Source organism: Sciurus carolinensis, chromosome 2, assembly GCF_902686445.1.
Source record: "Sciurus carolinensis chromosome 2, mSciCar1.2, whole genome shotgun sequence".
Taxonomy (NCBI): Eukaryota; Metazoa; Chordata; class Mammalia; order Rodentia; family Sciuridae; genus Sciurus; species Sciurus carolinensis.
Genome location: NC_062214.1, coordinates 162904016 through 162916814, shown reverse-complemented (window position 1 = coordinate 162916814; position 12799 = coordinate 162904016). Strand labels below are relative to the sequence as shown.

The following is a 12799-nucleotide window of genomic DNA, read 5'->3' as shown; positions in this document are numbered from 1 at the left end:
GCCCTTTGATGAGAGCAAAGGAAGTAAGCTGTGCTAAGGTTGGGGATCAGTGACTGGTGTGTCTCTCCCCTTCATGAAGTGGTAAAGGAGATTTTAAAAGGGAAACTGGAAAAGGAGTCTCTAAGCTCAGTCTCCAACAAGATTTCAGGCAGTTGGGTTTTAAGAAGGAATACATAAGGAAATTAAAACTTTGGAAATGGATTTTCATAAAATGATGTATGGTGAAAGATTGGCAAAGGCTGTTGAAGCTGAGTGGTGGGTATGTTGGGTTATACTTTGTACTTTTGAGTGTATTTAAATATTTGTATAATAAAAAGTAAAATGAAACAAAGCAACAATTCTGTGGAAAGTGTTACTCTGAGCATTCCAGTTTGAGGACCGTTTTCTTTGATACCACTAATACTATTAGTCATAGTGCCCTGTTATATTTAAATGAATTAATATTTTTAAATTTTCTAATTTGATAAATATGGATAGATTTACTCCACATTAAAGCTCTTTGGAGTCCTTAATAATATTGAATAATAAAGGACCCTGAGAACAAAAGGTTGAAAATTGTTGCCCTAGAATTTCCTGGTTTTTTAGTTACATGTTAATTTAGTTTCTTTAATTTTTAAAAATTTAACAGAGGACATTAAACATTTAACGTGTTTTTTTTGCTTACTTAAGTATCATATGCCATAATTTAAGACAATATTCTGGCTTTTGTGATAATATAGAACTAGCCTCGAAATTTTTTTGTCAGAGCTCAGTAAAGAACTTTACCTTTTTTTTTTTTTAAATAATTTTTTAGTTGTTGATGGACCTTTATTTTATTCATTTATTTATATGTAGTGCTGAGAATTGAAACCAGTGCTTCATACATGCAAGGCAAGTGCTCTACCACTGAGCCACAACCCCACCCAGCCCCACCTTTGGTCTTCTTGAATACTTGATGTATACTTCGCTTTGCTATTTTCAACTTCACTTGGAGAATTGCAGAAATGATGTACGATTATCTTGTGAAAGAATTAATGGTGCTTGGAAATGGCTTTGAGTAATTTTATGTTAGATTTTGAAAGGGTATCTGGACAAGGAGGTCTTCAACTCAGTCTCAGACAAGATTTCAGGCTGATGGGTTTTACGAAGAAATATGGGGGGGTGGAGTTGTGGCTCAGTGATAGAGCATTTGCTTGGCATGTGTGAGACCCTGGGTTCAAGTCTCAGCACCAAATAAATAAAATAAAGGTCCACTGACAACTAAAAAAAATATAAAAAAAAAACAAAACCACCTTTGGAAATGGATTTCCTTAAAATGATCTATGGTGAAAGATCTATGGCAAGGGCTGTTGAAGCTGTTAGGTAATTTTTAAGTTTTGAACACCACCACTGAACTGCTGTAGTTTGGATCTGGAGTGACCCCCAAAAGCCTGTGTGTTTAAGGCTTGGTTGCCAGCCTGTGATGCTGTTAAGAGGTGGAAGAACCTTTAGGAAGTAGAGCCTAGTGGAAGTAAGTTAGGCCCTTGGGGTTGTGCCATTGAAGGAGATTCTGGGATCCTGATCTTTCCTCTCTTTTCTCTTTTATTCCTGGTAGCCATGAAGTGAACAGAGCTCTCCCATGAGCTGCTGCCATGATAGACTATGCCACCAATTCTGGATGTATTTTTTTCAAGCCCTAGACTTTAAGTGGGTACTGTAATTGTATTCTTCCTAACCAATAGATTGAAACTTACTTTTCTTCATGAATTTTTATATACATTTGTATACAACTCAGATCCCATTTAATTAATATACTTCATTTTACCTGGAAAATAGAAGATTGCATAAAAGTAGAACTTTCCTGGAAAATCTAGAATGGTATTTTTTAATTTTTTTTTTTATATTTGCAGTAAAGAATTTGTTTTACATCCTGACTGCAGTACACGCATCATATATATAAATGCAAAAGTACACATGCAACCAATATAAAAATTAAATGATGCACTGGGTGTGTGGCTCAGTGTAGAGTACTTGCCTAGCGTGTACAAGGCCCTTGTTTCAATCCCTAGGAACACACACACACACACACACACACGCACAATTAAATGAAACAGACCTTTTTCAATTGGATCCTGTATTGCATTAGATGAGATACTCTATGTAGCTTCCTTATGTTTATACTTTTCTTTGAAAGAGCCTGCCTTAAAATTAATCTTTGAATTTATTTGGAAGTTAACTTTTATAGGTAATATGTCTAACTTCTCTTTCCCTCTTTTTCCTTACTCCCTCTTCCTCTCCCCTTTTCATCTCCTTTCTCTGCCACTGCTTTGCCATGTTTTGTTTCCCTCCCTCTCCTCTCTTTTCCTTTCTTTCTCTCTTTCTTCCTTTCTCCCCTCTTTTCTTCCCTTCCTCCTCAAAAGTGAATCAGTAAGATGATAGAAGACATTTTAATACAAAGATTAAAGTAAACCTTTGGCAGGCATCATTTAACTTGATATTCTTTCTTAAAGTTTTGACTTTCTTTTTTATTCTGGAGGTGTTGTCTGTAGATCTGTTTTCTTTTCTCTGCTTTCCTTATTTTTTCAGTGTTTTCTTTTTTTAATGATTGTTGTGAAGATGGAATAATATTGGTAAAAATTACTAGCATTTATTGAGTGATTCTCATGTGCCAGACATGGTTTAAGCACTTTATTTGAACTAGCCCATTTCATCTGCACATGATAAAGAAAGAACAGGGTTTCTGGTGCAGGGTTTTTCACTGTTGTGACCCTGGGTAAAATACTTCGTCTCTACATGTCTTGGTTTCTCAATTTAAGTGTGATGCCATGCGATAATTTCCGTAAGGCGAATAGAACATTGTCTGGCACACTATAAAGATTCAGTATATGTCAGCTGCTATTATTTTATTTTTTACCATTAAAGCAGATTGGCATTTCCTGACACGTACTGAGTACTCAGTGAGTGGTAGTTGTTTGCATTATTAATATTATTATATTTTATGTTTGCTTTTGAGTGATATAGTGAGTTTGGCCGAGGTAAATGTGAAATAGTATTCTTGTTTGTTTTCTTAATTTTTCAATGAAAAAAATTTTTAATGAAATGATGCATAAGCTGATACTTCATGTCTGTGATCGTCATATTTAATAGATATTGTGGCCTTCATAAAGAATAAGAATATTCCTGAGAATAGCCCATTATTTAAATGGGATTGGGGAGATTTAGTCCTTGTAAATAACCATTTCAAAATGCAGATGTATTGGATGTGCTCGTGTGTGTGTGTGTGTGTGTGTGTGTGTGTGTGTGTGTTTTAAAGTCATAGAACAAAAGACTAATACTCTATGGTCCAAATGATTCATCCTATTCTCATTTTCAGTTATTAGTGGACACTTGTCAAAGAGAATAAAGCAGCTTTATATTTTGTTACATTTGTGTTAAATATATGATCTTATTCATGATATCCTGAAAAATACTTTGTAGATTGACTACTCCTTTTTTTTTTTTTTTTTTTTTTTTTTTGGGTGCTGGGGATCGAATCCATGGCCTTGTGCTTGCAAGGCAAGCACTCTACTGACTGAGCTATCTCCCCAGCCCTGACTACTCCTTGTTAATGGGTTTGGAAGCACTTGAAATTCTTTTTCTTTGGATGGGGCGGGTACTGGGGATCGAACTCAGGTGCACTTGACCACTGAGCCACATCCCTATATTTTATTTAGAGACAGGGTCTCACTGAGTTGCTTAGCACCAAACTTTTGCTGAGACTGGCTTTGAATTCGAGATCCTCCTGCCTCAGCCTCCCAAGCCACTGGAATTACAAGTGTGCATGAAAGCACTTGAAATTCTTAGAAAGGATGGGAGCACAGTGTCTTATAATGATTTCTATGCCAGCAGTCTGGGTTCTGTGTGTTCATTAAGATAAAGTCTAGCAACATAATTAATGAATTGTAACATACCAATGTAGTAGAGCATCCAGTGCTTCTGAACTGATAATCATTTAATGATGAATGTAAATATTGAGTAAATAGTTGAGTGTGACTTAGAAGTCAAGAGTTTGGTATGTGGTATGTGAACCAATTTCAGCAGGGATCCCTAATTAAGGGATATATTAATAAAAACTTCAGTGGAAGAAGCACTTGTAATGTACAAGATATAGACTTGAATATGGTCCTGGTTACTTATACCGTGTATAATTTTGAACAAATCATGAATCTTTGGTGTAATCGACACTCCTCATTGCAAATGAGCGAGCCTTGTTCACAAAGTTGTTTGGATCAGTGAATGAAATAATACACTTTGAGGATGCTTGAAAAATTTTTGGGTACTACACAAATGTAAATTAGCATTCTTTCTGCTTTCAAACGCAGGGGCATTGTTTGGAGAGTGTTCTGACACCAGTATGTTTATGGCTTTAATTTTTTTGCTATTTTGTTTAGGTTCATCAATGCCAGTATAAGCCTCTTTTTTTTTTTTTAAACCACTAATTGTAATGAAGAATATATATATTTAAGTCTGGATATATGGACATATGCATATGGCAGCAGTGCTATAGTTAAGCATTTGTCAGAGTTTCCACTTTGAACTTTGTTTTGGCTGTGTTTTAAATTTTAGCTTGACTTTCTTGTGGGATAAAATAATAGGGCCTGAATGTTTTTAGATGGAAACTTTTTTCTCTCTTTAGTAAGTAATGAATGTGTGCTATTAAAAAAAAGTTTCATTTGATAGCATTTTATCACAAAAGGTTTAAAAATAAGTTTACAGGTAATTTTATTTCTTTATATCATTAAGTGTATTAAACGTTGTGACTCCATGGGCTGGGGTTGTGGCTCAGTGGTAGAGCACTTGCCTAGGACGTGAGAGGCATTGGGTTCAATCCTAAGCACCACATTAAAAAAATAAAAGTAAATAAAATAAAGGTAAATGTTGAAATTCCATATATATAAACACTTTTCTTTGTTATTATAGTTTTTCCTTCTAAAATTATCACTGTCTTCAATGTGTCATTCAAATTGAAAGATTACAAGTAATTTTTGTAAACTAATTTTGTGATATAAAGAACCAGAGTCATATTGAACATCTAAGTACCCATCTTAAGACCAAGTAAACTGCTTGTAACTTATAAGCTTCCTTAGACTTTCATCAGTAAATGTGTACATTGGTCTTTGTTTTACATATTAGTAAAGTGTGTTAGACACAGACTTAGAATACCTTCATGCCCACAGACTCTTCTAATGAATGCCATGTGGTACCAAGTGCTCTGGTTTTAGGTAACTTGTTGAATGACCTCCTGACTGAAGACTATCCAACCTCTAGTCAAAGCAGTAATCTGCCCCAACAGATTCCCCGACAGATGAAATTGTCGTGGTGGTCCAGTTAAAACCTTTCTCTAGGGAAGTTTGAATTTTGTCACAGAGTTGAAGACAGGAATAGAAGTTGAAAGACACAAGAAAATGAAGCAAAAAAAAAAAAAAAAAAAAAAAAAAAAAAAGTAATGTTGATGGGGAAGGTGATCATCCTTTATCATTGCTTCACTGAAATTACTCTCATTAGGGCCGATTCCAAATGAGTACTTGTCAACAGTGGGTGATACTTGTCTACATTCTCCTTGGGGAAACACTCTTTTTTTGCTTGGGTGACATTACCCAGGTTTTCTTCCTACCTCTGCTTTTTTTTTTTTGCATTCTCTTTGTTTGCACTTCCTTTGCTCAGTTTATGTTAGATTACTTCAGGGCTCCTGGCTCACTCTCTGCTCTTGTCACAGGCAGTTACATCCATCCCCTTGGCTTTAAGTTCATTCTACATACTGTTGGCTTCACTTTGACTCTTTTTTTTTTTTTTTTTTTTTTTTTAGCACTATGATTTACAAGTTTATATTTGCAAACCAGAGTAAACAAATCAGTCTTTTCCTCCAGTATTAACTGTTTAGTATTTTTCAAAGTAAACAGCCAGGCATGGTGTTGTGTACCTGTAGTTCCAGCCTTAGGTAGGAAATATGTTCGAAGCAAGACTTGGCAGGGCTGGGGATACATACAAAAGACCCAAATATTTCTCAAAGGTATAATTTACAGACCAATTTTAGTAGTCACATTGCTGTTAAAACACGGATTCCTGGACTCTAATCTGAATCATGCTTTTGGAAGGTGTGGCTTTAGGACTCTAGGCATTTTGTTCAAATGGTACAAGTCATTCTTATTCATAGATTATTTCAATCATCTCTTGACTTATCCATAGACTGAGTTTACTTATTCACCCCAAAATGGTAAGCACTGGTTGTACGTCAAACAATGTTATTGGCCAACTAGACATTGTCCCTAACCTCATGAGTTTACAGCTGTTTCTTTTTTTTTTTTTTTTTGTGGTGCTGGGGATCGAACCCAGGGCCTTGTGCTTGCAAGTCAAGCAAGTCAAGCACTCTACCGACTGAGCTATCTCCCCAGCCCTTACAGCTGTTTCTTAAGGACACTTTCAGGATACCTTTGGTTGTTGCTTAGCTACCACCCTATCCTTTCATTTTCTGAGACAAGGTCTTGCTGAATTCCCTAAGCCAGAGTCAAACTTGCCATCCTCTAGCTTCAGTCTCCCAAGTCACTAGGATCAGATACACACCACCACACCCAGCTAGTTTTAAAAGCTTTATGTAAACTGGGTGTGGTGGTACATGCCCGTATTCCCAGAAGCTTGGAAGGATAAGGCAGGAGAATCCCAAGTTCAAGACCAGCCTCAACAATCCAGCAAGACCCAGTTTCAAAAAATGTGTATATAGTACTGGGGATTTAACTATAGGGGCTCTACCATTGTGCTACATCCCCAACCCATACTTAATATTTTAAAATGACCACCCTCCTGCCTCAGCTTCCCAAATCAATGGAATTACAGGAGTGCACTACCATGCCTGACTCCCCACAAGTTTGTTTGAAGCTATTTATCATGACTTTCCAAATAAAGTCGTCGACTAGGGACTATGAACATGTCACTCCTTCCCCAACCCCAGTACTGGGGATCGAACCCATGAACACCAACACTGAGCTACATTCCCATTTTGTATTCAGGGTTTCACTAAATTGCTGAGAGCCCAGGCTTTGATTCTGGGTATCAAACCAAACATAGGGCCTCATACATGCCAAACTCCCAGCTGCTTCCTCAATTTCAGGGTGCCAACTTAAACTTATACAGGTGGAATTAACTCAACACTTACCATATACTTAAACCCTCCATGCTGCATACAGCTATGCAAATTAGTAAGACCTAGAATTGAATTCAAAAGAATTAAAACTTAAGGTTCCCCATGAAAACTGTGGTACCACATACTTGAATATGTAGTATAAACACAAAGCCTATAGATACAACATGCTATATGAATTATAATTCCCATTTTATTTTTTTCCAGAAGATAGCTTTTCTTCACTCATTAAGGACCCAGCTCCTTACATAGGCTTTGGTGGAGGTCGTGGGGCAGCACGAGCAGGTCTAAAACGGGGTGGGGGTGTTCGGTCCTTCCTGGCTTCACGAGATCGATTCCTGACCACCTTGCTGTGAATGGCACAACTCACACAGTAATGCAGCTTCACATAGAGCTTGGGAAGCACATAAGCGTTGAAAACACTTGCTTCGGAAATGTCCCTGACGGCTGCGGCCTCTACAATGTTTCGAATGATGACCTTCTTAATGGCCTTGTCCTTGGGCACACACCTAGCACAGTTCGTGCAACGAACAGGCTGCACATGGCTGCGGCCCTTTTTGGTACGACCATTATTCCTTCTTTTTTTGGTCATCTTGGAAGCGAGGACCCGAGAGAGCTCACTTTGACTCTTTAAGTGCTGTTTTTTTAATTTAAAGTTGTTGACTGAGCATTTCCATGTATATGTCTCCTAACCATCTCTAACAACATGCTCTTAGTGAAGCACCTGATGTCCTCTGCCAAGTGATTTCTTTCCTTTTACTTGATGGACAATCAACAGTGGTCTTTGATTCCTGACTCTCTTGCATCTTTTACTTCTGTACCCTTTCCTCAGAATACCTTTTATCAACAAGTATAATTGATTCACTTTAGTTATGTATCTCTACTTTGTCCACTTTGTTTTCAATCATTATCATGACTTTTACTATGGGCCTTCTATGTAGCAGTAGTCTCCTAACTGGTTTCCCTACTTTTTATCTTCCCACTTTTCATTTGTACAATACAGATCATATATTTCTGGTTTTACCTTAAAAAAACTTTCCTCCCTTGGGCTGGGGTTGTGGCTCAGTGGTAGAGCACTTGCCTGGCACATGTGAGGCACTGGGTTCGATCCTTGGCACCACATAAAAATAAAGTTATTTACTTTTTTTTTTTGCAGTGCTGGGGATTGAACCCAAGGCCTTGTGCTTTGTATATGTATGATTATATGAATGGTGTGAATCTACATTGTGTACACCCGTAGAAATGAAAAGTTGTACCCCATTTGTGTACAATGAATCAAAATGCAATCTGTAAAAATAAAAATTTAAATTAAAAAGAGAAAAAATAAAGTTATTGTGTCCATCTACAACAAAAAATATTTTTAAAAATTTAACATTTTAAAAAAAATTCAATGTTTCTTAAAATAATTTTAAATATTTAATTTTAAAAATTTAATATTTAGTGTTTTTTAAAAAATTAATATTTTAAATATTTAAAAAAACTTTAAAAAATGCTAAAATGTTTTTTAAAAAATATTTTTTAGTTGTAGATGGACACAGTGACTTTATTATTATTTTTTTATGTGCTGTTGAGGATTGAACCCAGTGCTCACATGTGCCAGGTAAGCGCTCTACCACTGATCTACAACCCCATTCCCAACTAAAAATATTAAAAAAAAAAAAATCTTTCCTTCCTCTGATGCCTTGGAGTTACCTTACATTCTGTTGTTTCCAATACTAAAATTCATGAACTTCTTCAATCAACCAACTTCTCTGTGTGGTGATATCATTTTTAGCACTATCATCATTCTCTCATCCTGGAAACATTAGTGATTTTTGACTATCTTTCTTTTCCATTGTGGCTAATGTGTGTCACACACACACACACACACACACACACACACACACACCCTGTTTCCTGCCTTCTAAATGTGTCTCAGACTCTTTCCATTCTTTCATAGCCATCAGCTCAGTGTAGGCCCTCATAACTCTTCAGGCTTGATTTTGGTGACAGTGTTTTGGTTAGTTTGATTGTCTCTCTTCAGGCCCCTGTAAAACACTTCTTCATTACGTTTGCTTGTACCTAACTTTCTCTGTTTTCAGCTAAATGATACCCATATTACACAACATTTTTCCAAATCCTTCATGGCCAGATAGTTTCTCTGTTTATCAAGGTGCTTCTAATTCTTCACTCTGGTTTCCTACTACTTCCAGTCAACTCCTGTGCCTTACACATGTATATCTTCTCTCATTTCCTCTATAGTGTGCTCATTTTCACTTCTGTGCTATTTTTGTCTCAAATGTCTTTGTACCTTCTCTTTGTTTATCCCTTGTCCTATTCATGCTTTCCTTCATTCCCATCTTGAACTAGGAACAGCTCAGCCTACCCGGATGTCTTCTTGTAAGCTGTGAAGGTGAAGGTGACCATTCAAGTTAGAATACTCAGACTCCACTTATCAAAACTTAGGAGGGATCAACAAATGTCAGGTGTTCTGGAACAAAATGGAACAACGAAACCTCTGTGTAGTTACATATCCCTGAAGAGTAAATTAAATCTAAACAAAGAATGTTTAAGTCTTTGAAGTAAGCCAGTTTAGGTGCACAGGAGGATGTTGGAAGGCCAGAGAAAACTTGAGATTATTTTTTTGAGAGATTTAACATCAACATAAAGGGGTTCTTTTTTTTTAAATTTATTTTTATTGTAAACAAATGGGATACATGTTGTTTCTTTTTGTACATGGAGTAACAGCATACCCTTTGCATAATCATACATTTCCATAAGGTAATGATGTTTGAATCATTCTGTTATTTTTTTCCTTCCCCCCCACCCCTCCCACCCCTCTTTTCCCACTATAGAGTCCCTTCTTCCTTCATTCTTGCACCCCTCCAACCCCCCATTATGTGTCATCATCCGCTTATCGGTGAGATCATCATTTGTCTTTTGGATTTTTGAGATTGGCTTATCTCACTTAGCATGATGTTCTCCAATTTTATCCATTTGCCTGCAAATGCCATAATTTTATTATTCTTTATAGCTGAGTAATATTCCATTGTATATATATATATATACCACAGTTTCTTTATCCATTTATCAATTGAAGGACATCTAGGTTGGTTCCACAGTCTGGCTATTGTGAACTGAGCAGCTATGAACATTGATGTGGCTGTATCTCTGTAGTATGCTGATTTTAAGTCCTTTGGGTATAGGCCAAGGAGTGGGATAGCTGGGTCAAATGGTGGTTCCATTCCAAGTTTTCTAAGGAATCTCTACACAGCTTTCCAGAGTGACTGCACTAATTTGCAGCCCCACCAGCAATGTATGAGTGTACCTTTCTCCCCACATCCTCGCCAACACCTGTTGTTGCTTGTATTCTTGATAATCACCATTCTAATTGGGGTGAGATGGAATCTTAGTGTAGTTTTGATTTGCATTTCTCTTATTACTAAAGATGGTGAACATTTTTTCATATGTTTGTTGATTGCTTGTAGATCATCTTCTGTGAAGCGTCTGTTCATATCCTTAGCCCATTTGTCGATTGGGTTATTTGTATTCTTGGTGTAGAGTTTTTTGAGTTCTTTATAGATTCTGGAGATTAGTGCTCTATCTGAAGTATGATTGACAAAGATTTTCTCCCACTCTGTAGGCTCTTTCTTCGCATTGCTGATAGTTTCCTTTGCTGAGAGAAAGCTTTTTAGTTTGAATCTATCCCAGTTATTGATTCTTGTTTTTATTTCTTGTGCTATGGGAGTCCTGTTGAGGAAGTCTGGTCCTAAGCCGACATGTTGAAGCTCTAGACCTACTTTTTCTTCTATAAGATGCAAGGTCTCTGGTCTGATTCCGAGGTCCTTAATCCATTTTGAGTTTAGTTTCGTGCATGGTGAGAGATATGGGTTTGGTTTCATTCTGTTGCATGTGGATTTCCAATTCTCCCAGCACCATTTGTTGAAGAGGCTATCTTTTCTCCATTGTATATTTTTGGCCCCGTTGTCTAGTATAAGAAAATTGTATTTATTTGGGTTTGTGTCCGTGTCCTCTATTCTGTATCATCGATCTACCTGTCTGTTTTGGTGCCAATACCATGCTGTTTTTGTTACTATTGCTTTGTAGTATAGTTGAAGTTCTGGTATTGCGATACCCCCTGTTTCATTCTTCCTGCTAAGGATTCGTTTAGCTATTCTGGGTTTCTTATTCTTCCAGATGAATTTCATGATTGCTTGCTCTGTTTCTGTAAGGTACATCGTTGGGATTTTAATTGGAATTGCATTGAATCTGTATAGCACTTTAGGTAGTATGGCCATTTTGACAGTATTAATTCTTCCTATCCAAGAACATGGGAGATCATTCCATCTTCTAAGGTCTTCCTCAATTTCTTTCTTCAGTGTTTTGTAGTTTTCATTGTAGAGATCTTTTACCTCTTTGGTTAGATTGATTCCCAAGTGTTTTTTTTTTTTTTTTTTTTTTTTTTTTTTTTTTTTGAGGCTATTGCAAATGGAGTTGTTTTCCTCATTTCCCTTTCAGCTGTTTTGTCGCTTGCATATAAAAATGCAAGATTTTTATATTTAAAATATAAATTTAGATTTATATTTTAAATATAAAAATATACACATAAATTTATATACACATTTATATACACATATTTATATACACATAAATTTAGATTTATGTGTGTTGATTTTATAGCTTGCTATTTTGCTGAATTCATTGATGAGGTCTAGAAGTTTTCTGGAGGAGTTTTTTGGATCCTCTAAATATAGAATCATGTCATCAGCAAATAGTGACAGCTTAAGTTCCTCTTTTCCTATTCGTATCTCTTTAATTTCTTTAGTCTGCCTAATTGCTCTGGCTAGAGTTTTGAGGGCAATGTTGAATAGAAGTGGTGGAAGAGGACATCCCTGTCTTGTTCCCGTTTTTAAAGGGAATGGTTTCAGTTTTTCTCCATTAAGAATGATGTTGGCCATGGACTTAGCATAAATAGACTTTACAATGTTCAGGTATGTTCCTACTATCCCTGTTTTTTCTAGTGTTTTGAGCATGAAGGGGTGTTGTATTTTGTCGAACACTTTTTCTGCATCAATTGAAATAACCATATGATTCTTATCCTTAAGTCTATTGACATGATGGATTGTGTTTATTAATTTATGGATGTTAAACCATCCTTGCATTCCAGGGATGAACCCCACTTGATCGTGGTGCACAATTTTCTTAATATGTTTTTGGATACGGTTTGCCGGTATTTTGTTAAGGATCTTTGCATCTATATTCATCAAGGATATTGGTCTAAAATTTTCTTTCCTTGATGTGTCTTTGCCTGGTTTGGGTATGAGGGTGATATCAGCTTCATAGAATGAGTTTGGTAGGGTACCCTCCTTTTCTATTTCTTGGAATACTTTGAGAAGTATTGGAATGAGTTCTTTTTTGAAGGTCTTGTAGAACTCGGCTGAGAATCCGTCTGGTCCTGGGCTCATGAAGGGGTTCTTTAAACACTAAGAGAAATAATAAGCCAATTGGAGACTCTGTGGTCACCTCTGGTAGTTGCATTTTGCTTGGTACAAAAAGGACATAGATGACTGCATGCTTGTCTGCTTTAGTCCACCTTAGAGTCTATTAAAAAGATTAATTCTTCCAAGAGGTCCCTTCAGTGTACATTATAGTATTAGATGAAAAAAATGAAAGTGGTTATTGATAAAC

General features: G+C 36.4%; 2 protein-coding genes across 4 annotated transcripts in view; one reads left to right on the top strand and one right to left on the bottom strand.

Moving 5' to 3' along the window:
- Positions 1-12799, top strand: part of Ppp2r5e (protein phosphatase 2 regulatory subunit B'epsilon) — a 160949-nt gene that overhangs the window by 60167 nt on the left and 87983 nt on the right. The gene's annotated exons all lie outside the window — the stretch shown is intronic.
- LOC124976127 (40S ribosomal protein S26-like) lies at positions 7308-7728 on the bottom strand. Its single transcript, XM_047538893.1, has one exon. The coding sequence runs from the start codon at positions 7722-7724 to the stop codon at positions 7377-7379; it is 348 nt and encodes a 115-aa protein (XP_047394849.1). The 5' UTR covers positions 7725-7728; the 3' UTR covers positions 7308-7376.

Coding starts and splice junctions, on each gene's coding strand:
- LOC124976127 (XM_047538893.1), bottom strand. CDS start 7,724: ATGACCAAAAAAAGAAGGAATAATGGTCGTACCAAAAAGGGCCGCAGC.